General features: G+C 33.9%; 2 protein-coding genes across 6 annotated transcripts in view; both read left to right on the forward strand.

Annotated features, from left to right (window-relative positions):
- The window catches only part of LOC111052494 (fatty acid synthase), a 65,345-nt gene extending 51,933 nt beyond the window's left edge, over window positions 1-13,412 (forward strand). The window contains exons 35-38 of the mRNA XM_022339189.2: window positions 435-553; window positions 2,246-2,503; window positions 5,461-5,703; window positions 13,133-13,412. Of these exons, the coding sequence (XP_022194881.2) occupies window positions 435-553; window positions 2,246-2,503; window positions 5,461-5,703; window positions 13,133-13,321 (809 nt within the window). The 3' untranslated portion in view covers window positions 13,322-13,412. The remainder of the gene's footprint in view (window positions 1-434; window positions 554-2,245; window positions 2,504-5,460; window positions 5,704-13,132) is intronic.
- Window positions 13,413-18,103: 4,691 nt separating this feature from the next.
- The window catches only part of LOC111052496 (T-box transcription factor TBX1-like), a 44,985-nt gene continuing 36,582 nt past the window's right edge, over window positions 18,104-26,506 (forward strand). The window contains exons 1-2 of one of the 5 annotated variants that reach the window (XM_039442978.1): window positions 18,104-18,157; window positions 18,378-19,583. In XM_039442978.1, coding sequence (XP_039298912.1) covers window positions 18,613-19,578 — 966 coding nt within the window. In that variant the 5' untranslated portion in view covers window positions 18,104-18,157; window positions 18,378-18,612 and the 3' untranslated portion in view covers window positions 19,579-19,583. Of the gene's footprint in view, window positions 18,158-18,377; window positions 19,584-23,300; window positions 23,475-26,506 lie in introns of those variants that run through there. The other 4 variants (XM_022339192.2, XM_039442977.1, XM_022339190.2 and 1 more) reach the window with 4 other exon arrangements.

The raw sequence follows: 26,506 nt of genomic DNA on the forward strand, positions 1-26,506 counted from the left end.
GCCATGACAATAATTTTGAAAGGACATTATTTCTCAACTCCAAGATCATAATACTCGATTCTTATTCTACTAGACTGAGCAAATATTTCAACTAGTCTAATGCAACATCAACTAGTCTCTGATTCAAGTTCCTTTGCATTAGACCTTCAATCAAATTCAATGTCCTTTCTATACAAATTATTATAACAAACTCTCATAAATAAATTTTCCTTATCTAATATGAATAACTTTCCAATACAGCTAACTAATACTAAAACTAACCATACAGTTACCTACTTGGTCATGTGAGTATAAAAGTCGACTAAGTATTTTCATACAAGAAATAAACAATTCATGTAATAAGTCCTGAAAATTATTCATTTGCATCTTATTACTAGAAAGTGATCTGTTGAATGTTATCTATTCTATTTAAAATATTTATATCAATTTTTTAGGTGTTGCATCTGTCCTCGAGCCTTTGGCCGCGCATTTATCGGTGCAAGCTCTCTGTCTACAGTTCAACTACGAAATACCATTTGAAACGGTGGAAGATCTCGCTCAATCACTGTTGCCTGTGAGTACAGTTTCCTCAGTTACAGTGAAGATCGTATGAGATGTATTAAATAATGTAATACAACTGAGAACTATAATACACATTCCCTTGTGGCCTTTCACTCAAAGAAACAGAAACACTCGCATACTGATAGATCTATGCAGTTATCACTATTACTATGGTTCTGCTACAATTTTCATCATTATTAATCAATTTATTGCATCTTGTTGATTATTATATATTATATCATGATTTATTATCTCTATTAATTCTAATTATGATGATTATTAAACATATAGACAATTTTTATTGCAATATAGCCGATTACCATTTAAATTAAATATTTTAGTTTTTAAATTAGACCTATATCACAATTCCAGTCATTTGTATTATAATAACAATTTTGTAGGTGAATATTTAAAACTATAATATGAGTGTTAAAGTACTTTTACACCTATTCTTCAATCATAGTTGGGATAAATACTGTTCAACTTTACCAACTCCTTTCCAAGCACACTGATCCCAAATATGGAAACATTGATTGTTTGGTGTCTAAGAACTTTTTATGGTCAAAATTGATGAAAAGGTGTTTATTAAGGGTGAATCGATGAATAATAATTAATAAACAATTTTAGAAGGGAAAAAATAATTAGAGTGGGCATGACGAATCCAATCCTCCTAAGCGGGTAAGAAGAATCAACATCATTCAATAGAATGTTTCGAATAAGAATCAAAGATGAGACTTTTCGCCGGAGCTTGAGAGTATCAATTCCAACCAATGAGCCGCTGTGTAAAGAAACCCATCTCTCAGCAATGTCCAAACCTTCTGTAGAAGAGGAATCTGAAAAATTGATTCCGCGTCCTCTCAAGGACTGCATCCCCTGAGAGGGACCGACTCTGCTTACTCGACAACTCAAGGAGGCTCCGAATCAAAGACTTGATTCGCCTTGAAAGGACAAACACAAAATGGGTTCCTAACTCTGAAAGCTTGACTATCTTCTAAAAACAAAGCTCATCATCCGATTGCACCTTGATAACAGATGATCAATATGTTTGATGAGCATCCATCACCATTCCCAGATACCTATAATCTAACGAGTGATTCAACAGATTTTTACCAATATTGTAATCATAATAGAAGGTTCCCTTAGTCTAGTAAACGAGTACACCCTGCACATTGTCACACTGAGTTTAAATCTTGATTTCTCCACCACTTCTATGGGGGTTTTCATCAAGAACTTCCCACCTTTGACAGCTGATCACTGCCATCTTATCGGAGCGACAGGTGTCTAATTGGTTCTCATCTATTCAGTATGTCTTGCCAAATTAGCATGTAAAGTTATATCCTTCAACAGCAAGTGAAAATGATAAAATTATTCTGTTGTGTAAATAATTATAAAATTATATCATTGTTCTGTGCGATGTTTCAAGAGCTTTATTTATTTTACGATCAAAATAGTCCTCTTCACTCGCAGTGTGGTGAGCAAATTAGAGGAAACTGGTTCCACTACACCACTGACTCAACAGTTGAGTTGCTATCAGTGGCTAACAGTGGCGTTGGATAGTAGCTGGAGGTGTGGGTTTAACGTGTGCTGATTTGAACGCTAAACTTTCTAGGAGGTCGTCTAATCATATATTGTGTTGGTGATTAAACTATTATAAAACTATTAATTAAATAGTCAAAATGAAATAGAATCATTGTGATTTTTACAGCATGTGTTGAAGCGGCTAAGGCCTGAAGACTCGTTCAATCTCGTTGGCTACTCTTTTGGAGGTCTAATCGCCATGGAATTGGTTTCTCTCCTGGAAAAGAGAGGTATCCATGGGAAAACAGTGCTCATTGACAGTTCACCCGACTTCCTCAAAATGATAACCGAGGAGTCATTCCTACACGATCTCTCAGAAACCAACATCCAGGTTCAGCTGCTTTTGAGATTCATTGCATTGGTCTGGCCACAGGATACACAAGAGGTAATTGTTTTATCAATTAACTAGGAAAAATACTAGTATATCTATGTGAAATATTTGTTTATGGCATTCTATTAGCTCTAAAATTGTCTCAATTTTTGCCAAGGTCATTGACTACTGTCTCTCTCACATCGTTACGGTTGAGTTAAAAATTAAAACAATAATTCCTTACAGTTATGAATAAATTACAGAAATTAAATTCCATCTGTACCTGGTTAGCCGCTATGGCTTCGTATAAAATGAGCGCTGCTATCCAGAGATTGTCAGTTTGGTGTAAGGGTAAGCATTCCTGACTAGTAATTGGGAGGTACCGGGTTCGATTCCCGGGCTGGCAACTAATTTTTGGATAGTAGTTCTCATCGAATTTCCATCTAGCTGTTAACCCTGATGTCAATGTCTGCAGTAGCAGAAGTCTTCGGGGTGATTTGCAGCATTTATTTAGGATTTTCGTTAAATAATTATTATATGAAGAAATTCCCTTTTTCAGAATTTACTGTTGTACATTTATAGGGTCTTTATCAGGAAAAGTTTCCTGGTACATTAATTTTTATTAGAAAAGTTTCATCAGATCAATAGATATATATAGCTTTTCCCACTGAAACCTTAAGGTTAACATTTAAAGTCCAAAAATTGAAAACCAGAAGATATATTAGAGCATTAATGTTATTATATGAAATTCTAAATAATAATAATTATATTCATGCCAGATTTCATCAATTTGTTAAATTTCCATGTTCCATGCAGTAGCCCAAGACTTAAAATGCTATTTCAAATACCGTTTGTCAGAACCGCTCACCATTTCAATTCCTACCTAAATAGAACAATGAGATTGTACAATAGACTAAACCCATTCCTTGACCCCTTCTATGACCGCTTTAATACATTCAAAAAATCTTGTGAAAAATTATGCTGCTCAATTGATGAATAAATTATTATTTTTGAGCTCTACTAATTCTCCTTTTTTCAAATGTTTCTTTTTTCTTTGTACAATTATATATATATATCTTTCATCCTATACACCTTTACTAACTTTCCGGAATCCAACCCAAATATCGTTTTCCTCTAATCTTATTAGTTACTAGCAGGTAACCCGTGCTGCGCAAGGGTCTAATTAAAAACTTGAACTACTGAATTCTTGAAGAATCTAAAATAGGCCTATAATCATCCTTGGTAAAAATTAAGAATTTATATGCAAATTTTCAAGATGATGCGTCATTCATGTATTTCCTGTCCCGTATGTGTATAAGCCAATTCTTTTCATTAACATAATACTTGAAAACCTAACAGTATCATATTAATTTTTTTCAATACATAAATTTTAGTATCGATTAGATCCTACTTGATTTGAATCAGGTAGCCATTTATTTCCCAAATACCGGTACCTAACAAAAAACCTACAATACTAAATTGAAGACTGTTTTGGGCTTAATGCCTGTAGTCTTCCTCGTTTTTGTAAGAAATAAATAAATATTCGTTTCCGAATTTGTGTCTGATAATTCATTATAACTGAAGAATATAAACTATTACTAATTTTATTGTGATCTATCCATGTTTTTCTTATGAATTCCATTGATACAACATATGCTATGTCCATTTCATTTGTACTGGTCACAAAATTTTACATAAAATAATTATTTGATGAAATCTAAGTTCAATCATAATGAAAACAACTTCCATCAAAAAATAATTTATAATAATACGTTTCAAAGGAAAAAATCAAGTACAAAAAAATTGGATGGAACCGGGATTTGAACCGAGAAACATTCGCTCCAAAGTCGAGTAATCTACCGCTAAACCACGACTAAGCTCTAAATTGAATGTCTTGTAATAACTCCTTATAAACAAACACATTTTACAACAATGAACAATGTATGCCACATGAAACTTCATGTCCCATGAATGAAATTTATACATTAATTCTGAAAAATCTAGAAGGAAAATTGAAATTTGGGCCTCGAGGTGCACGAGATTGATATTTTTAGAATCAATGTGCAAAATTTGGAGATCTAAATCATTCCCGTTTTTCCGGTATGCAATCCACAATTTGACATGTTTTGATGCGAACAAACACAACCCTACTCTCTCTTATTATATAGATACTGAATCGTGAATATTTTATGAAGTGCGATATTTTCTTTTGTTTTCTTTTTCGTATGTTAATTGTAATGCTATACTATCATATATGTCATTAAGGTTCTTACTGGAGTTTGTCTGTGAGCCTTTCTTTGTTTTCTTGGAATAAATAAATAAATGAATAAATAGAGCCTGACAATCAGTATTGTTTTATCCTCACAATTCAAGATAATAACAATCATATTTGATAATGGTATAAGTATGTGCATATTATGTAATAGAATTTGTGGGATTCAAAAATATAAATTATGTGACCCTCTCTACATAACTATGTGTCAAAAACTCAATGTTTCTCTTGTTATCTCTTCTAAAAATAGTAGTCTCTAGCTGTAATAAAACATGCTACTACTTAGGGGGAGACATACATTCCATGTACAATAGAATCAAATAGGATAGTAGAGATAGAAAATATTCTAATAATAATTCTATTTCCAGGATTTATCAATCAAAATGATATTTGAAAATTGAATATTGGTATTGAGAGAAGACAATAACAAATTTCAAATTATTTTACTATTGCAACTACAAGTCTACTAGAAGATGATATTGGGGTAATTATTTATATTCAATAAAAATACTAAAAAATTTTCAAAACCACAGAACTTTCTACTTTTAATAAGACTTGTCTAACAATAAAACTTTCTAATTTTAATAAAACCTGTGGTTTTGACAATTTTATAGCCTTTTTATTCAATCTACAGTATTAGTTTTCTTTTAAGAAATATATACGGTATCTGAAGTCTTGAATTTACAAATTATAACAAGAACTTACAGTTATACTAAATTCATTACCATTTCAAGTTTTATCTCTCTATAATTAATTGCAGATTGAAGAGACGCTGAGAAATCTTCCAGACTGGAAGACAAGGCTAAACAATTTGATTGACAGCGCTCCCGATCACACAAAATACAGCAAACGTTACCAAAAACTGATCATGAACGCTGCTTATCACCGCGTCAAGTCTGTGCTGAAATACAACGGACAACACAATTCACTGTCCTCACCAACAACACTTATCAGGCCATCCGAAGTCGCTATGCACACAGAGGAAGACTATGGACTTTCCAAGGTATTAAAATCATATTTTGAAAATTGAAGTTATTAAAATCTTATTACATATTGGAAAATATGTCCCTGAAGATGTAGCCAGTTCTGAAAATTCTCCTGTAGTAATAGTAATAGAAAATGGTTAGTATTTCAAGAATCAGGCGTTTCGAACTGACTATCGTAATGTGTTTGATTTACCTAACGTCTTTTGTGGAGACAGTGATGTCGCTGAATGGGGAGTTCTGCTATTGTTGACGAATTCGCCAGAAATGTTGAGTCAGTTTATAAGACCGATACGCATGCCACCTCTGGAGCACATAATAATGAGCCGGAGGTGTCGTTGGGTTCGGGGATAGATAGATTTTATTTTTCAATTATTACTAGGCTTGTCGCCTATGGTAACATGGTTACAATAATAATTACAGTTTTACAAATTATCTTAAATGATAACACGGTTACATGACATGATTTCATTACATTCTCATAATAATAATAATACTACAAGATCATATAATTATTCATAACAATATAGTGAAAAAAAGGATAAATTATCTAATAGAATTTTAGCCTACAATCAACGAAAATTAGATGCCATTAGGTATTATGATTTAAAGGTATCTGCAGGTGTCAATCAAACGCTCCAACACCCCAGCAAGACGAGCAAAAAAATTATTGTTATTGTAGGCCTACAAAACAATCGCCTTCAACGATTATTGAAAATTTCCAATAAAAAATAAAATAAATATTCACAACATCTACAAAAAGATTGTGATGAAAACATCTCTAAGCAGTCTCACTCAACACAGCAACAAGCCTGGACCTGAACGTACCCAAGGTTGCTGCAAAAATAACATCCCTGGGCAGATCATTCCAGAGTCTTGAAGCCGTAACCTTAAATGAGTTATTATACATAACTGTGCGGTAACGAGGTATCTGAAGGAAGTACTCATGCTGTCGCGTGTTCCTGCTGTGAATATGAGCTAAGAGTGTAAATCTTTCCTTCAAATACCGAGGACCTCTCCCCTTGACAATCAGCTGATAAACAAGACTCAACATGAAGTATTTGTCTTCTCTCCTTCAACTTCAACCAATTCAGCCTCCTATAATATGGCGTGATGTGGTCATCTCTTCTCGCATCAAAAATAAACCGAATTGCGTAGTTGAGCGATCGTTGTAATTTCAAATTTAGCTCCTCAGTAATGTCGTTATAAACGATGCTGCAGTAATCAATTATAGGAATTACTAAGCTCTGTACCAGTCAAACGCGGAGGTGGGTTGGAAGAAAATTTTTCAACTGCTTCAATTGGTGCATCGTGGCAAATACTCGATTTGTCAGTTCACCAATCTGATTTGACCAATTCAGGTTTTTATCCAGCTGTATTCCCAAGACTTTCACACAACTTTCAAATTGGAGAGCATGATTTGCTAGCATTACTTGAGGAAGTGCATTGAAATCTATTTGGTTATACAACCGACCATAAGAGATAATGATGCTTTTGCATTTATTTGCATTGAGTCTCAAGCAGTGCGCATTAGCCCAAACAATCAAATACTGAATGTTAACATTCATCGCAGCAATAGAGTCAGCAGCACTGTCGGAAGGAAAGTGATTGTAACACACAAGGTCATCAGCATAAATATGGTATGATATGTCATGAAAGATTTGAGGGAGATTATTCATATAAATAGAGAAGAGGAGGGGTCCAAGTATTATTTCCCTGAGGAACGCCTGCTACAACAGGTAACCACCCTGAAGTTTTGCCATCAACTCCCCTCACACATTGATATCTATTGTTTAGGTAGGATTCAAACCAGGAGAGACATGAAGAAGAAAAATTACATTGATTTGCAAGTTTATGTAGCAGAATTGAATGACAAACGTTATCAAAAGCTTTAGTGAAATCGAATGTGATAAGGAGAGAGAACATACGGTTGTCCATAGCATTACGAATGTCATCTGCTATTTTCAAAAGAGCTGTAGATGTACTATGTGATGAGCGATAGCCAGACTGATTTTGATCGAAAAAATCGAATGGATTGAGGTCTGCTCATTTACAACCCTCTCAAGCGCCTTAGAAATAGTGCAAACTATGCTAATAGGACGGAAGTTTTCAGGGAACAAGGACTACTTACTTTTGGGACAGGACATATTAAAGAGCGCTTCCAAAGAGAAGGAAAAACTCCCATTTGTAGGGAAAAGTTGAATATGTGTGTAATTGCCGGAACGATGATGGGTAATATTATTTTATAAAACGTTATTGGAATGCCATCAACACCTTTATTATTTTTTCCAATTGAAAGGATAATTGAGGAGATTCTCTCAGGAAGGATGTAAGCAAAGAAGAATTTTTCACATGGAAGTGTGTGATTGGTTTGGTTTATCATGGCATAGTTCAATAGATGGTGAGAAAATGAAGAGGGCGGTGATGGAGTGGAGAAGAACTCATTTAGCTGGTCCAAGGACACATTTACAGGTGCATTTCTTGACTTGGGAGGGACAATCTCAACCTTCCGAATGTTCTTCCAGAGATCCGAAGTAGATTTCTTACCATCAAATAGCCGATTATAATATTGGATCTTAGCTCTCCTACAAACTGACCTCAACTGGTTCCTCAAACTCTTATACCTTACAAAGTCTACATTGCAGCCGGACCTCGAATGGTCGCGCCTAGCTTTGTCTCTCTCACTCCTCAGTAGAGATATCTCCCTATTAAACCAAGGGCATGGTCTACGCTGGACCTTGAAGTCACGTTTCGGTGCATGTTGATCAAAAATTGACAAAACCATGGAGTTGAAAGCATTCACCTTATCATCAATATCATCCAAATGCACAATATTGTGCCAAGGCTTTTCCACAGCATCAGCAAAGCAACGGTCCAAATCAATATGCCTCAGATTCCTGCCTTTACTATTTGAAGTATATCTTATGTTATGTTCAAGACTATAGATGATACAAATCAAATCATGAGCTGACATACTGAATGACATTTGACCATTTGGTAAGACAAAATCTGGATCACTGACAATTGCAAGATCAAGCAACGTGTGGCAAGTCTCATTATGAAAAGTGGGTGAACTATCGAGAATTGTCATATTCATTGACTCGAATAGGGACCTCACCTGTCTACTTTCAAATGTATCCTTCATCTGGTCTGCATTGAAGTCCTCTAGAGTGATTACATGCTGATACCTATGCATAACATTAACCAGGTCGTTTTCAAGAACGAACAATCTACCTGCCTTGGGAGGACGATATACAACCACAACCAACAAGTTCTCTGAGCCAACCGTCACCTCAACCATCAGAAATTCAGTTTCTCAACCCTCAGTTTCTATGAGTCTTCCACTTTTATCCTATCGTTTGGGTCATTGAAAGTGTGTGTAAAAATTTTACCATTTTCTCTCCAAATCACTTTGCCATCACGGGACGACACGTTCTTGTAGCCGACTTTGTCAGCCACTCGCCTTAAGAAGATGTGTCTTGGCTTGGTGAGGTCCTCGTGAATTGAAATTCCGGTGCTCTTGAGCTTGTGCCTGGATGAAATTACACTGCTGCGGCGCTGATAGCTGATGAATTTAATGAGCACCTGCCGAGGTCGGGGTGGTGCACCAGACTGTTCGTTCGCCCTTGCTTTGCGCCCGACGCGGTGGCACCGGTCGATGTCATCCGGCCTTATCTCCAAGCCCAGCTTGGAGTTGAGGAGGTCCGCCATGGCCACCAGACTCGTCGATATGTCATCGTCCTCGGTCTCCGGCACGCCAGACACTCTCACGTTGTTTCGCCGCTGATACTGAGCGAGGCCATCCAAACGGTTGTCACTGGATATTTGAAGCTGCTCAACCTTTTTTTTCAGAACTTCATTCTCCTTGGAGAGTATGTCGATCCTCTCAACAGCAGTCTGAAGCTTGCCCTTTAACGCAGCGGTGACGGTCGCGCATAGGCTGTCACACAGACGGTCCTCTATTCTCGCCGCAAACCGATCGCAGAAGTCATCACAGAGTAGCAGCGCTTCCAATGCCTCGGTGATTTGGCTCTGGGTCGTCATGGCAACGGGGACGCCGTCTGCAGCCGACGAGCAAGACGAAGAGGAGTGAGGCCGGCTAGTATCCCCTCTCTGTTGTTGTTTGTTCTGTTGCGCACGCTGCTGCTGCTTTTGGGCAGGTGACGATGCAGCCTTATCACCAACAACGGCCTTGGTTCCGAAACGAGTGTTCGGTTTAGACATTAATGTAAAACTTTAAAAATGGATTATACACACTTCTAAAAGAGATTTCCACTATCAGTTGACACGATCGGCTGTAATGCTGTTCAAAGCACACCTTGTCAAAATTTGAAGAAAAACTGTTAACAATAACACACTTAAAACACCGATTGAAACGGGAGCCCAACTTCTGTACGTTAGCCTGCCAACATTTCTTATCTGAGAGGGGATGAAGGAGGAGAAAATAGCTAGGAAAACTGTTTGAATAAGCTCTTGACGAAAATGTTTGCTAATGTTGCTTATGCTAAATGCAGATAAGAGAAAAGATAATACAGCTCAGCAAACAAAAAATAATACCATAAATCCAAAGAGCGGAACACAGAAAAAACAGGAGGAGCAGCCGATGAAAAGAAAAGTACAGCAATACAGAAGACGTAGCAATTAGAGACATACACCCGCACCGGGAACACAAGCAATACAAAAGGAACTGAAAAAATCAAGGAACAGTATATGCGTATATTGAGGTACTTTTAATGCCCGATCAATTTTTAGGGAAGTGCGATAGTTTAAGGTTTTTGAACTCGTAGGGTGCGTACAGATTTACGCGCCGCGGACACGCAAATTTCACTTCTGATCAGCTGATTATATCTGTATCTGTACAGAAACGGTAAGATAAAGATATAAAAAGATTGGCATCAGCTGATTAAAAGTAAATTGCTCGTGCTCGCGGCGCGTAAATCTGTTCGCACCTGTAGAAGCACATTATTTTTTGAATGGAAGTGGACACGTCTTGATAATGTAGGACGATCGGTGGGCAAGCATTTTTACTACAAGACTGCCGCGGAACAAGAGAATAAAGAGAGAACGACCAGTTTTGCGATTAAGAGATTATCCAAAGATAGGGGTAGGTTTGGTTACTTCAGCAGGAAGCACAAAACTATGTACAAACATTATTTCAAAACTTTATCTATTAGTCGGTCAACATTATTGAAAAGTGTACATAATACGCTATTTTTTAAATATTGTCAACCTTCAAAAACCTCTGAAACGAGATGGTTTGGTGCTGTCAAGGTTTTTGATGAAGCTTTATTATTATAAATATAGCAAAAAGAATCTTTCTATCGTTTACCCGGCATGTGGCTCCTCATGGAGCGAATTACAGTGTAGATGGTGTTTTGTTGGAGGAGGTAGAGTCTTTTAGGGATTTGGGTGTCGTTTATAGTTCGGATTTCTCCTTTAACATAAATGCAGAATTTTTGTGTAATAAGGCAATCAGCAGATGGGGTTCATCTTGAAAATAAGTTGACCTTTCAATGATATCTCACCAGTCATATTTTGTATATTTATCACTAGTCAGAAGTATCTTAGAGTATGCCTCTGTATTTCGAATCCTCATTGTAATGACCACACACCACATACTTTTTTTAGAGCGCTTACTGAACAAATTCCTGAGAATCATAGAATTTAAAAGATGCAATACTTATTGTCCATTTGACTATCCCTAAAATACCCTTGAAATAGTTTTTCGAATAAAATTATATAAATCCAAACTAAATATTAGATCCCTTATTTCCCTTCATAGTTCATTCAATAGTGGCATTCACTCCCACATTTAACCATTTAACAAAAAGTAAAGTATTTTAATTCACACTCATTAATTTCTCTGTTGTATGGTTCAATAGTATATTCAAATGTGAATATCTTTGAAACTGTTTGAGATATCAATGTGCGTTTTCAGCCATTCATTAACTCTTGAAATTCTGTTTTGAAATCATATACCACATGACCACCTTCCCATTTAAAAAAATGAAGTTGGATTCAATATAGCGGATAAAAATTTTAAGCGGCAGAAAAGTAGTTTTTCAACTTGAATAGGATCTCCATGAAACCTACTGTAAAATTATCCTTTTAAAAAAAATATCAAGCGCTTTCCATTATTTCCACCAACTCTGTATACATCTCAACCATAGCTTGTCGTTCCACGTTTTGTTTGCTCGTGTCAATCTCCAATTTCTCAATCTACAATCTCCAATAAATAGAATTCAAGGACTTTTCAATCGTTTTTCAGGGACCTAGACATCTTCTGGTTCTCTCATAGAAGGTTTCAAGAAGTATTAAACTATATGTTTTTAGTTTTCTTTGTAAATGACAATTATCTAATGCTGAGTAAATGACTGTATTTTAATAACAAGTTACTTGTTAACAGAACTTTTATTATTGATTTACCGTTAATATATTATCATTTGAATCATCCAACATTCATTGATTATGATTTTAACAAAACTCCTATTTTCTCAAAGAATTCTCTGAATTGCTAACATCTTTCTTTTTTGCAATAGTCAACTTATTTTGTAATTGTAACACTTTCCAATACTGTATCTTTATGTATTTTATTTTAAAATTTCTACTGAACGAAACTCAAATTGTTCTCCATGTACACAGGATGTTGCCTTTTTGGTGATTAGAGAGGGCGAAAATATGTAAATTACGTACGAAGAACAAAGTTTGAAAGTGGTGCTCGTTTTCGACTAAACACTCATGTAGATGTTTTAAGAAATTATTCATACCCCTCTGTAGCGTTGCTCGTGTTATTGGTAAAATTTATTGTTTTATCCTCTCACTCAGGGCTTCCTCATTGTTAATAGCTGATTCTTCACTGCTACCAACAATCTATCTAAAATCAAACTTATACTTACATTATTCTTATACACAGTACATTTTATCACATCTAGATTTGTTCTGTGCTACCATTTTTATTTTAAATTGTAATGTTTTTTGTGTTTTTGTTTTGTTACAAATAGATTCTTCTATTCAATTATTATTCTATTTTCCACTCGAGACTACTACAGTACAGTCACAACAAAAACATTTGGTCCTGGCTATCACTGTTCAGTAATTATAATAAAACTTGACAACGATGCTCCCTCTCAAACCAATACTGACTTATTGGCATGAATCGCACTTTAGTTTTAATTATAGAATGAATGTAATATTTGTTTAATAATTATGTTCATAATTACTAATATTTCTAACGCTATAATTGGATATATTTCTGAAATTTTAATTAGATATATTTTCAAACAAAATACCAAATTTGTTGGGATCGCCGTGAAAACGAAATTTTTCAGTAGGCTATCCTAAAGAGCCTATCATCGTAAAATCATGACAGTTTCATTGTCATACTCGTAATATTATGAATTAAAATGTATGAACGCTGTGAAAACTAACATTGCTTCATTTTCGTTTCAGTATACGAAAGAGCCTGTTAGCGTAATTTTTGTGGAAGGAAATCATTTCACTGTACTAGAAAATAAGAAAACAGCTGACATAATCAATAAGGTTACTGGAGCAGAGGACACGTCGACCTTTAAAAAATCAATCATGTCAACACCAACTGGCCACATTCAGCACATACGTGAAATGGTAAAACATAAGTAGAGTAAAATATTGGTCAAGTTCATTACTGTTAGTTTCTGTGAGATCCGAATTATTGTAATTGCACCTAGAATAAATTAATTGTCTATAAAATGTGTCATTAATGAAGTCTCCCAAACGTTATTTTCTAAATTAATAATACTTTGGTTATTTGACATAAGCACTTGAGTCAATTTTTTGATGAGATATTTAAGATATGAGTGTGGATTATCAAGATTTACACTTGGATAGAACCACTTTAGTCTTACTTCGATGTTTAATGTATTTTTAAAATTTGATTCGCCTGTTTCAAGTGTCAAGAATAAAAAACTTGAGATTTCAAATTGAGTTCTTGAATCTCTTTCTGATTGTCTTAATTGAAAAGATCAAACTATAGTTTATTAAATTCTGTACAACAACAAGAAATGATTTCCTATTGTAAAAAATGAGCAAGCTATACAGAAAATAAGAATGTTCTGCAACTATTCTTGGATAAAATGCACAAGCTTTAAAGCTCTTACTACTTTCATTCGTATAAAATATTCTTTATCATACAATTTATACTGTTAATCCTTCCCAATTGATTTTGCGAATTCATGTCTTCCACACTTTTCGCAAAACTAAAATTCATTCATAACATCAGCTGAGGCTACTTAGGAGCTATCACAGAGTCCTTCATGCGCTGACACATGATGTCAGCTGGTTAATATGCAACATAATTTACAACTTTCTACATAAGAAAATGATAGGGGTTGAGATATCAATGTGTAGTTTTCACCATTCTTTTTTTCATGGAACTCTGTATCGAAATCATGAATCACATAACCACCTTCTCATTTAAAAAGACAGTAACCGCACTATAGTGTACCGCACTATATCCTTGAAGGGGATGGGGATGGACTCATAGCAGAAGAGTTATTATGTTTACCCTCAACTCTCAATATGTTGGCCTCCTCAGAGACAGTCCTTACAGATGCCGAGCATGCACTCGTCAAGCATCGCCAAATCATTCTGGTTGTCTTTGCGTAAGCCGTCCCTTCTATATACTCAAAACCTTTGAACAGAATTACAGGTCTTTTTTGTTGGGTTATGCATTTTTTCATTCCACTCATGTCTGATAAATAAGGAGACTAAAAGATTAGAAGGTGAACATATCGAATTTCCCTATACCCCTTGTGCTAACGGTTGTTCAAAACTTATTTTTTTTTCAATAAATTATTGCTTCGGCCTACACGTTTATATCTTGGGAACAATACGTCTCATCGTCAAGACTATTGGTACCATTCGAGAATGAAGCTTAATGAATTTCCCACGAGTTTTGTCTAGTAAAGTTGTGTAATATCTTCAATATTTTTTGCGATACATAAAAGTGTGAGATTTTTGAAAACACAAATCGATTACTCTTTGCTAGTTTACAAGCTACAAGTCAGCTTTTTTACTAGCAGCTCGTAAACTAGCCCAGTGTCATCGACGCACTCGACTCCGCCGGCGACTTACACGCCAACTAGCCGGCTTTTTAGCGAGTTGGATTGTAAACTAGCCATGTGTACTCACATTCGCTTGTACACAATAGAATAGAATAGAATATTCTACAAGCGACAAGATGTTGGAGGAATTATTGGTTCTAGCGGGAGTTGCAGTTTTATCAAAAGTGATATTATTCGAACCTTACTAGATCAAGCTCGTTGGCCAAAAAAATTTACAAACTCTTTCGTCTTTTTTCAGACAAGAAAGAATAGGCTCTCAATATAGCTGTATTGTGTATGCTACAGATAGACTCGATAATCACTAGAGGAAAAATCATACAAGAGTCATATGGTATATTTGAATTAATTTCAATAAAACAGCTGATATAATATCAGCAGCATTCTTGAAAATTATTATGAGAGATTTTCTCAATCAAGAGAATAATAAATTTCCATAAATGGACAACATCTTATAGAAGAGGCGGCAATTTTCGTCATCTTGAGACGGAAATTTATAAGATAATGCTATTCTTGGGCAATTATCACAGTGAAAAATGCGTGATGATGAGAAAATCATAATTATTAAACTACTAATAATAAAAATCTCTAAAATGGAACAATACTACAAAATAATAGTAGATCTAATTGCAACCATTTCCCTCGCTCCCCTTACCCCCTTAAATATAGGGTAAAGATCAGAGTAATTACAGAAATCATAATTGCCATATAGTGAACACCTTATCATTTGATTTGATAATAGATTACAACGTTGATACTCTGCAAAATACTGTGTAAGCATTTGATGCACATACTAGTGCTGTCATGTTGAGGGGAACATGCATTAATGATAACCATTTCTTATTTATAACAATCTATACTATTATTTGTGAACAGTAGACCTCACGCAGTTTTCTCAACCACAAGTATCTGATGTCACCTGTTCTTCAAAATAATAATAATAGACACGGCTTCTCCAGACATCTGTGTGATGCATGCAATGAATAATCCACTTGGCAGCTGATTGATTATGAATAATTCTATAGTGTGACTAATCATATCTTCAGAATAACTTTTATTGATTAACTTTTATTGATTATTGATTCATATAATAAGTATACATCATATAAATGATAGGGAGAGGAAAAATAAGGTAACCTTGTGCTATTCCTCTCCCCAATTTAGATATGGTTACACATAGTCCGAAATAGGTTAAGTCTTGTAGCTCTTCACTTCGCAAAATTTACAGACCACTAATATGTTCACAAAGTAAATTTTCAAATTTAGATGCTTCAAAGCAAAAAATAGAACAGATATTTCACATTATTATCACTTGAATAGAGAAGATTCGTATATTAAAGAAATAATTTTGGAAAAGAACCGAAAAAACAAACTTAATTTAAAAAGCACATTCATTTAGATTATATATTATTGATATCGGAATATGGAGAAAATTCCGTTTCCTTTCATAATATCCTTAAAATGCAAAATTTCAAAAAACCATGAGTATACATCGACGCGCAGCTGAAAAAGCAATATTCCTGCCAAATCTCATCGAATTGTATCATCGCCCTTGGCCGTAAATTCGTTACATACATACAGACAAAAGAAAATTCCAGTTAAACTCAGACCTCACAACGTTCGGTCAATAATAACATATATTATTTATCTAATTTGTGAACTGATAGCTTATAATTTATTTTATTAATATTCATGTATGTGGAACAGATATATTTAAATACAATTTCTGGAAAAAAAAATTTATCGGAAGTTTGGGGGGGGGGGGGCCAGGGGGGCTACGCCCATGATAATATTGATAATCTTGAATTTTGGCGAACTCACTGATTGAAACATATGATTAAGTTTCTCTTCAAACTTAATCTTCAAGCTACGCTGAAATACGTCTTATTTCACAATGTTACATGCAAACTACGAATCTGACCGGTTCACATTCTTAGCTTTGATTTAACATTGGGAGATAGGACGTATTTCAGTGTAGCGTAGCTAAGTGTGAAGAGACCCTAACTGTATAAAAATTGTAGCAAAATAGTTTTTATTATCTGATTGATCAGTTTTTTTTCTAGCTGTGATTTGTCATATGTTTGGGGAAAAACATTTTTAAACAAAGATTAAAAATAACTCATTTATTTGAGAATAATGTATTCTGAATATATTAATACATCAATAGTTATTATTTTATTATTAGTGATGCAAATTATTACTTGTAATAATGATCATTCAAAATAAATTATATTAGAATTAATTATTAATAGCTCCTAAAAGTAAAATTCCTTTAGCCGTGCGGCTAGTCGTCACATAAATTATAAATTGATTAGATTTTATTACTCGTTGGATTTTTATGTTGTATTAACGTTATGACGGTAGATGAATTGTAAGTGTTGGCTACTATATTTCTTCTACGTTTCATCTCTGATAAATTTATATAGGTTATGTGCTCCAGCCGCGCTAGGGAATATTTGTTTGTATGTTCGACGATAAATGTTGACTGCTTTTATCAATCAACTACAAAATTACAATACGAATTATTTGAACCATAATACAGTTTAAGTTTGTTGGGCAAAAAATTAATGTTCTCTGTCTTTCGTCTTTTGTTAGGAAATTACAGGATTAGAAGAAATAGGATTAGGAAATAACAGTGCATGAGAAGAATATAAACACAAATCGCAAATGAGCTGTCAGCTGGATTATCAATCGCATGCATAAGAAACTCAATGAAACCTTCTACTGCCTTCAATAGAACAGCTGACAGTATATCAATACATTTTGAGTGAGTTTCTCAGTCAAGGGCTCACTAGTATCAATTTGAATAATTATCGGGGGTATATTATCATAGTATATATCATCATATCTTTATCGAAACGATTAGCAAGCTGTATTTCTCATTTTCAAATATCATACAAGCATAGAATAAGCAAAGGAACTTGCCAGTGTTGTATAAATGTTTTCTCTAGAGAAATGCGTAGATAAGATTGAAGTTTAGATAAGAGCAGACAGTCTTTACACAAAAAAAAAACACTTCCTATTTCCATTGAGAGGCGACTGTTTTCTGAAAATGCTGAGATACTTGAGATACTTATCTAAGATACTTGAAATGAAGACAGTCCAATAAACAAAGACACCATTCAAACGAAGTGAGTATGATTATAAAAGTAGATTTCTGGTTCATCACTTTATAAACTTTAAATAAGGAAGAAAATAATTATGCTTAGGTCCATCGTATTCCTAGATGATGGAGTAGCAGTGGGGTTGAGTAGATAACGCCATATTGCCGTTTACTTTATTCAGTATTGATTTCATTTAGTTCCTTTCGAACCGTTGTGACTGACACTCATGTTTATTGTGCTCCGTCAATCCTTCTATTTATCTAGTGAATTAAGTGAGCAGTGCGTTTAGTTCCTATCCAATTTCCAAATTTATTTCAAAGCCTAACTTTCAATCAAATTATCGATCATGTTATTGGAATAAAATAAAAATCATCAAGTACCCTTTTCATAATATTTTATTAATGCACAAGTGCACAAAATGCTTCAACATGTGAATTAATAAAATACTTATTGTATAAAGAGTACTTGATAATTTTAACTTCGTTTCAATAGTTATTGTAGTAGCACTATCAAAGAAAAAGTGAATACGGGAGAAGTCAGTAGAACTTAACAACTGCATTTCTAAACAATGAAATATAATTTGTTTTGTGTATGCGTAATAATAATTACCATAGTGAAGTTATAATTTTTACATGTTTATCTAGGGTACGGTAGTGTTCATGTACCTACGGACTTGAATGAAATGTTCCAATGAGTTAAGTGGATTAAAACAAATAAGTTTTATAAAATGGATCAGTCTACTACTTCCACTTGTCCAGATCCAGTTTTTTCACCAAAAAAATACTTAATCGTTGAAAAAATAGGCAAAGGTGCCTTTGGAAATGTGTATAAAGTATTGCGGAAAGAACACGGAACTAGAAAATTATTTGCTCTCAAAAAACCTCGAGGTGGTGTTGAAACCATCAATTACAGTGAAGTAGAAGCAATGAAACTGCTTAAACATGAGGAGAACTTCGTAAAATTTATTGAGGTAATAAAACACGGCGATCAATTCGGAGTTGTAATGGAACTTTGCAGAGCAGACCTAAGAAAAGTCCTCTTCTACAAGAATATCGAGTTTGATATGAGTCATATTAAAAATATGTTAAAGCAGCTCTTCACAGGATTAGCAGCTATGCATCGTAAAAGAATTATGCATCGGGATCTAAAAGCGGACAACATACTCATTTCAAATGAAGGAGTTATAAAAATCGGCGATCTTGGAAGTTCTGTCGTGATAGAGAGTCAGGCATGCTTTAGTGCAAATGTTTGCACCTTGTGGTATAGAAGCCCGGAGCTTCTTTTTGGATCTAGAAAATATGACGAGAAGGTTGATATGTGGAGCTCGGGGCTTATATCTATTGAGTTCTTCACGAGGGAACCCGGTCTTTTCAGAGGAGACGATGACACTGATCAAATGAAAAAAATATCGGAGATCTGTGGATTTTGCAGTGAGCATATTTGGTCCGAAGCGAAAGAGTTCCCATTCTACAAGGAATATCACAAAAAATTTGCTAATTATAAAAACAATACACTTGAAATATATTTGAAGGAGATTATACATTGCCCATCTGCGACAGAATTCATCGCGGAACAATTGCAACTTGTGCCAGACCGTCGAATGACAGCTGAAAATGCTCTTAGGCATAACTTTCTGACATCAGGTGATGAGCCGGCCGTTGATCTGCAGTATATTCTTCAGCAACTCAAATGAAATCGGTGAGTATTGAGACTTCGTCTTACTTAATTCAATTTATTTTTCTGTTTATTGATTGATAATTTGACACTTTGTGGGACCAAAATCCTCAAATTCACTAGTCTGAACTCACGCCGCTTGCTTCGTTTGAATTTTCTGCTATCGTATCCGTTCGACTTTAAATTTCTTCTTCCAAATGAATTGCTCTTATATCTTGTATTGATGATGACTGTGTCCATATCTTTCTATCTCTTTAGTAGTGGAAAATGTGTTGATTATACATGTGGTAACTAGGAATAATCAGTCTCATAGCGCAATTATGTTGTGCTTATTATCTTAATAAGATATGTTATCTTTCCTTAATGATAATGTAAAGCCGATACGGTAATAATTGAAATGTTTTAAATTATAATTATTATGTTATTATAGTCGAATGTATTTTGTGTTAGATTCTCTTCAAAGGTCGATGAGTTTCATCCTAGGAGCTCGATAAAATCATAATAATTATATTCTCAATAACGAGTTACTTTTATGAACTCATATAATCATATCAGTTATTGGAAAAATATACTTTATCTTCATGCCTCTTAATCTAGATGTAAATTCCTGTTGATCCTTCAGTTTATATGCCAAAAAATTGTCAATTAGTAAGGACACCTTATCAACAATCAAACTCAAAGTAATCAAGGGTCATCGTGGAAACTCTCCTCTCATTCTCCATGTTGAATTTTATTTTAAATTCTATTTGACCCTAGTCCTTCGAAAACTATCTGTATAGATATCGCTTCCCTTTTCGCGAATGTTAATGGTTATTAACAGGAATGTAAATACAGATTGGACCGTGAGGTATGGATCATTTGAAATAACTGTCAGCTGTTACCTGCTTATTTATCAACCACAGGTAATAGAATTTCAAGTGAAACTAATAAGAGGTTTGAAACATAGGCCTACGTTATAAAAACATAAATTGAATTGAATGGCTGCCTTTCTCATCCATCCACTCCTGTAAAAGTTATAAGGGGTAAAAGTTATAGTTACCTGGGGATTTAACATTTCTGGAACTGGGATTATGTTTCACAATCATTCAAGTAACTTGGTTAGTTAAGTTGACTTGTTACTGTGTATTCACGTTGTATGCTCCAGACGGGCATTTACAGGAGTGTTCAGATGTAAATAGGCCCTACATAATGGATTTTATTATTTATTCATATAAATTGAAATTCCATACAATTTTTCCCTTTTTAATGTGCAATAAACAAATCGAAGCTATAGATTTTAAAAATGGAATTCGAGTTTGGTTGAAAGATAAAGTTATTTCAAATTATCCAGACTTCATTGCTCAACCACGTTTTGGTTGAGCACGCCTTTCTGGTCAATTTTAAAAGACCACACTGAGTTTTATTTTTTTTTTTTCAAATTCTCATATAATTTGGAGCAGCCTAGTCTTTAGAAACCATCTGTACAATTCACATTGGCGACTGTTAATTTAGCTTATATATTATATGTGGATTGATTTCAATAGGTCTAGATGATAACTCGGTTTATCGAACTTAATAGATTGTTCGCGCGCTGTTGATGAATTCTCACAACTCAAAATGAGTGAAGCCATCTCGCTTGCCAACAATGATGTGGATAACTGCAAACGTCGTGAGAATAGTCTTTTGTTTAATAGAACTACCAGTGAGGATAGAATCAGAGACAAGAAATATAAAGGCTCACTTATGCTTATCCTTTATCTATGATAGAATATAATTACATTAAATTCTTCTCTGCCTGCGTCAGTTAATGGAGATTTTGTCATTCTTAATTTTCCATAAAGTGATAGAGTAGAAATAAAAAATAAAAATCCAAGTACCCTTTTTTAAATTGTTTACTTACAACATGTTTCGGCCATGATGCCATCAAAATAAATATGAATAAAAATATTTTTTTTTCAATTACTTGATAATGCACATCATGGCCAAAACATGTCGTGAGTGAACAATTTAAAAAGGGGCATTCTTTATTTTTTGTTTCTATTCAAGAGTAGCCCTAACGAAAACAGAGAAGTGATAGAGTAGTAAAGAGTGATAGCCATAGCCAGCCCAATGCCCCAATAGAGTGAAAATGAAGAAATAAAGAGAATCAAACCTCTAATAATAGTGTTTTTGTGAGTTTACTGATGGGAATAGAGAGAGAATGATTAGATAAGATTTATTTATCCATGTATGTAACAACATATACACAAATTCACATTAAATAACAGTATTGGTAATTATTCAACAATTATTTTACAAAGTATGAATAATGAGAATCACTATTGAATGCAATTTGAATATCTACAATATAATATTGTAGATATTATATTGTGGTTTTATTGCCGGTAGAACTGCATCTCGAATGGTGTAGCTGTGATATGATAATATTGTGATCTAACTACATATATCTGCGGTGTTTCAACAAATAATTGTCAATTCTCTGAAAATTATATAAAATAATATCCTTCCCATTAACACACGACAGGGAGATTAGATTAGATTAGATTAGAGTTCTTTATTTATCTGTGCTACAATATTTACTGGCGTATACACTATTTTACATTAAATGACGGTATTGCTAATTATTCAACGATAAAAAATTAAAAAGTATAAAAAATCAATGAGGATAAAGATTGAATGCAATTATTAGAATAGCCTATCGATTTATAATATTGTGATGAAACTTCATAAACCGGCGGTGTTTCAACAATTAATTGTCGATTCTCTGAGAAGGATAAAAAATAATATCCTTCCCATCAACACACGACCGGGATAGAGAGAGATAAAGATATTATACTTGGGTTGGAAACAGTATTTTGGTGAGTTTGCAAATTAGAATGGAGATAATCAAACAAGTGTTTTGGAGAGAGTTTACAGAGGAGAAATTTATATTAAAGGTGGAATTTACAATTTTGTTATAATCCAATCCCATATATGGGCCTAATATTATCTTGTAAAAGATATAGAAATGCAATGGATATAAACTGAAGTGATTATAGAAGACTATCAGAATAAATTATAGAATAAATCCATGATTGTAAAATAATTACTTGGAATACTAATCAGAAATTACCTCAAAGTACAGTATTTCAAAATAGGGTGAGCATAATAAACTGGTAAAAATAACTTTATGGGTTGTAGTGAAGGTGATGTAGTAGATATCCACAATTAATATAATGACTTGAAATTAATACAACTACTTCTATTTATTAAAAAATCTTGAATTATCTGCAATAGGTCTAGTATATTCTAGTAAACACAGTTTACTAGATACTGGTAGTGGTGTAGCAAACTAAAGAAAATTCTCAAAAATATTTTAACAAATAAGTGGTTGTAACAATTTTTTTTAATAATTATTAATTGTTGTCAGTAATATTACTAATAAGCTTGGTGAAAAATAAATTATGGGATCATATTTGAATCATATAAAATGATTGATATGAGAAAATATTGGCTCAATGATACCAAGAGTTCTAGAAAAAATATGACCAGATTGTATGTGTAATTTTAGTAGTGGTGTGGTTGGAAAAAGTGTCTGCTCATACCAAGATCGTAGAAAACAAGCAGAAATAGCCGGAAATACGAAGCGACCCTCTTCCTTGCCTGTCTAATGTTAGGTCGATCGCCCCTCCCAAATTTTTGGATGTACCAATCGGAAGCTACCGTGATTTGGGCGTGCGCTTTCGAGTAAGGGAGGCATTTTTGGGAGTGATCCGACTTTTCACACCTCTCGGGTGAGTCTGCAAGTGACTGGTGACTGACGACAGGGTCAAGTGTCAAGTGTCGTGGTTGAGAAGTGATCAAAGCACATTCGTATTTTGTCTAACACCAACTAAAATAGGCTACTTTCTTGACAAGAAGCATCTACCACAACATTTTCAAGTGTACTTATTTCAGGTGTTTTTGCTATTTTCAAACCTATGAGGGAATGATCTTGATTAGGAATGTTTTGGGGTTGCCCCTCACAAATTCTAATTCGCATTAGAAAATTGTGGATTGTCTCTCATCCCTTCATGAATTCTGATAGAAAATTTTAATGTATAATCCATAACAGTGTATTAAAACTTAGTTTGTGCATGACAGGCTAGTCCATAGTTTTCCTAGCTCAGATTTTTCAATCCGAAAACTCTCTTTTTCTACTTCTCTTCGCAATCAGTCCTCATTCTTCAATAAGTCTTTAAAACCGAGCTCTGAAGTCTTTCAAGAATATAAAAAATTACACGATTGAAGCCCCCAAAATCTGTAATCATGTGAGACAGTTGGCCAATCAGTAGACTCTTAGGACTGCAATAATAATTATTAAAAGTTGTTTAGTTAAATGTAGGTATCACCCCAAATACTGAATTTCCTAAAGTATAGAACTTCTAAGATATTGTTTTTATCTTGTAATGAATGCGAGTAGTTGAATGTAGTATTTTAAACGGTGACCTCAATTCCATAACGTAATTTTATCAGTCATTTTCTCCTATTCAGAACAAATATATTATTCAGATACTAAACTATAGTTTGAATTGTTTTTTTTCCAATCACTGGCACAGTGGACGAGTAGATTGGAAGCGCATAGACGGACTTCAATAGATTCGAAGAGATGAGAATTAGGCTATAAGTTCATATTTTCTTCAGTTATGATTTTCTATTTTAAAAATCAGAGATATACGTAATTGAAATGATTTTTCGAAATGTATAGAATACTAGCAGATAACCCGTGCTTTGCACTGGGGAAATTTTTTGTTGTAAAATGCAAACTCCTTATGTTCAGGAAACATCAAAGAATATAATAATTATTCATTATGTTGAAAAAAAACACGTAGATAATCTTCATCAGAATTTAAAAAAATATATTTTTTATTGGTCTCGAACCCGCAACCTTTGATTCATGAGCCGTGCGTTCTAGGCACCAATTACACTACGGAGTCACTTGGACAAGCTCAGTTTGGTCGGGCTTTTAATTTTGCGTAAACTTTGAATTACAAATTGGTTAATTTGTTTTGATTATTGAATTGAAATCAATTGATTTATAGCAATGAGAGTATTAGAGTATGAGAAGTAGCTTATATCCATTCTTGGTGAATTCCGAATCTTTATGCAAAATGCAAGTTAATCAGTACATCAGTTCATGAGTGATACATCCATCAATCGTGTATTTCCTATTCCGTACATGTATAAAGCCAATACCTTCCTCTATTAAAGATATCACAAATTTTTAAACTTTCAATGTAAGCCTATTGATCTAATGCTTTGATAAAAGTTTATTCCTCTATGTTTCGAATATTATTTAGTTAGAATGTTATTAACTAAATTCCTTCTTTTCCTTTCTATTACAAAACCTTACCATTTTCCACTCTGTACATTAACCTTTTCCATTATCGAATGTTTCTTTATGTCTATTTATTATAATCATATTAACATTCAATTTTTATTGTATCTGTCAGAGAGATAATAGATTGCATGACACATATAAAAAATTGTGTTGGTTGCTGTAGTCCACCTTATAATGGCAGTGGATAAAGATAGAAGAATAGCGATGCCGATTCTCTGCATTAATTAATTATATATCTACAGTGTCAAAAACATAATTGTCATCGTTGTGGACCTAGAAAAGGATAGTACCACCGGCTTTGTCGAATGATAGACAAGGATAGCAAAACCAAAGTTGGTCAAATACCGTCATAATAAAGTGGACCTCACTAGCCTATATTAAATTTGTTCATGTGCCATAAAAATTGGCTTGCAATCCGATTCCGATACTCGGCAATATCTGGCATTTTTCCTTCCATGAAAAACACCACTCCAGTCAACATCCCTAAGTTAAAGAGTATGTTGCTTTGATACTTTAGATGATTTGGAAAAAGTTCCAGCACAAGTTGAAATCAAGTTCTTGAAAAATTCTTTGTAGAATATTGAAGTAACTCAGACTCAGCAAGCAACACTCAGCCGTGAAAAATCAGAATATTTGTAATCAACACCCGGAAGAATCAGGCAAGAATTTCAACTTTTTCAAAAACTGCCTGAATATCATGATTCTGAACTAATCTAATAGATACAATTACTGTTTTAATTCAAAATGTCTAACAAATTTCAATTCTCGCGTATTTTCAACCCTATTGGCACTGAGTACCAATTAGCATAATATTATTGTCAAATCGTAATAATTCGTCAAATATTTTATTGCTTCTACCTGAATAAGTTGAAATTTGAGTTATTTGGAATTCGTCAATCAATAATTATTCTATCGAGAGTAATTCGCTTTCAAGTGAACTTCTACGTCTCACCAATCCATTCACTTCTATTGAAGTTATGCATGCGCCCTTAAAAACTTCCATTCTCTTGAAATATCAATTACTTCATCAATATCGATTCATTTTCTCTCAAAATATCAAAATCTGAAATTGAAAACTGCATAAATTAAAAAATCTTATCTAAATCTCCTCTTGTTTTGTTCATTCAGATTAGGTACTCCTTTACCATTCTTGGATAGTTTTCTTATTCGTAGAAGAAACTTCACTTAAAATATACGTGTCATACAAATTCGTACCTGGTCGATTGTACATGGAAATAAACATATTCATTCACTCGTGATTTAATAGTACAATTAGTTGATTGTGCTTTACCTTAAAACACATAATCATCTTCTACGTTACCGGTTTCTGTGCATTTTCTATTCTAGTCTCTTCTCATAAGTCTCTTCTCATAAGTTTATTACCTTCTTTAAAAAAAAAATACCTTTTTCTTAACTGCGTCTATTCTCGTAGTTTTTTCACTAATCTAATCCTGCTTGATTGGTTTCAAACTAACCATTATCATTTTTAATTTGAGCCTGGGGATACTCTCCACCTCGTAGATTATTTGATCGCAGATTTGCACGAGGTATCAACATTGATCACAAATTCATAGGCTCATTTAAATAGGTCATAGCTAGTTTAAAAGTT

This window comes from Nilaparvata lugens, chromosome X (genome assembly GCF_014356525.2).
Source record: "Nilaparvata lugens isolate BPH chromosome X, ASM1435652v1, whole genome shotgun sequence".
NCBI classification, from domain to species: domain Eukaryota; kingdom Metazoa; phylum Arthropoda; class Insecta; order Hemiptera; family Delphacidae; genus Nilaparvata; species Nilaparvata lugens.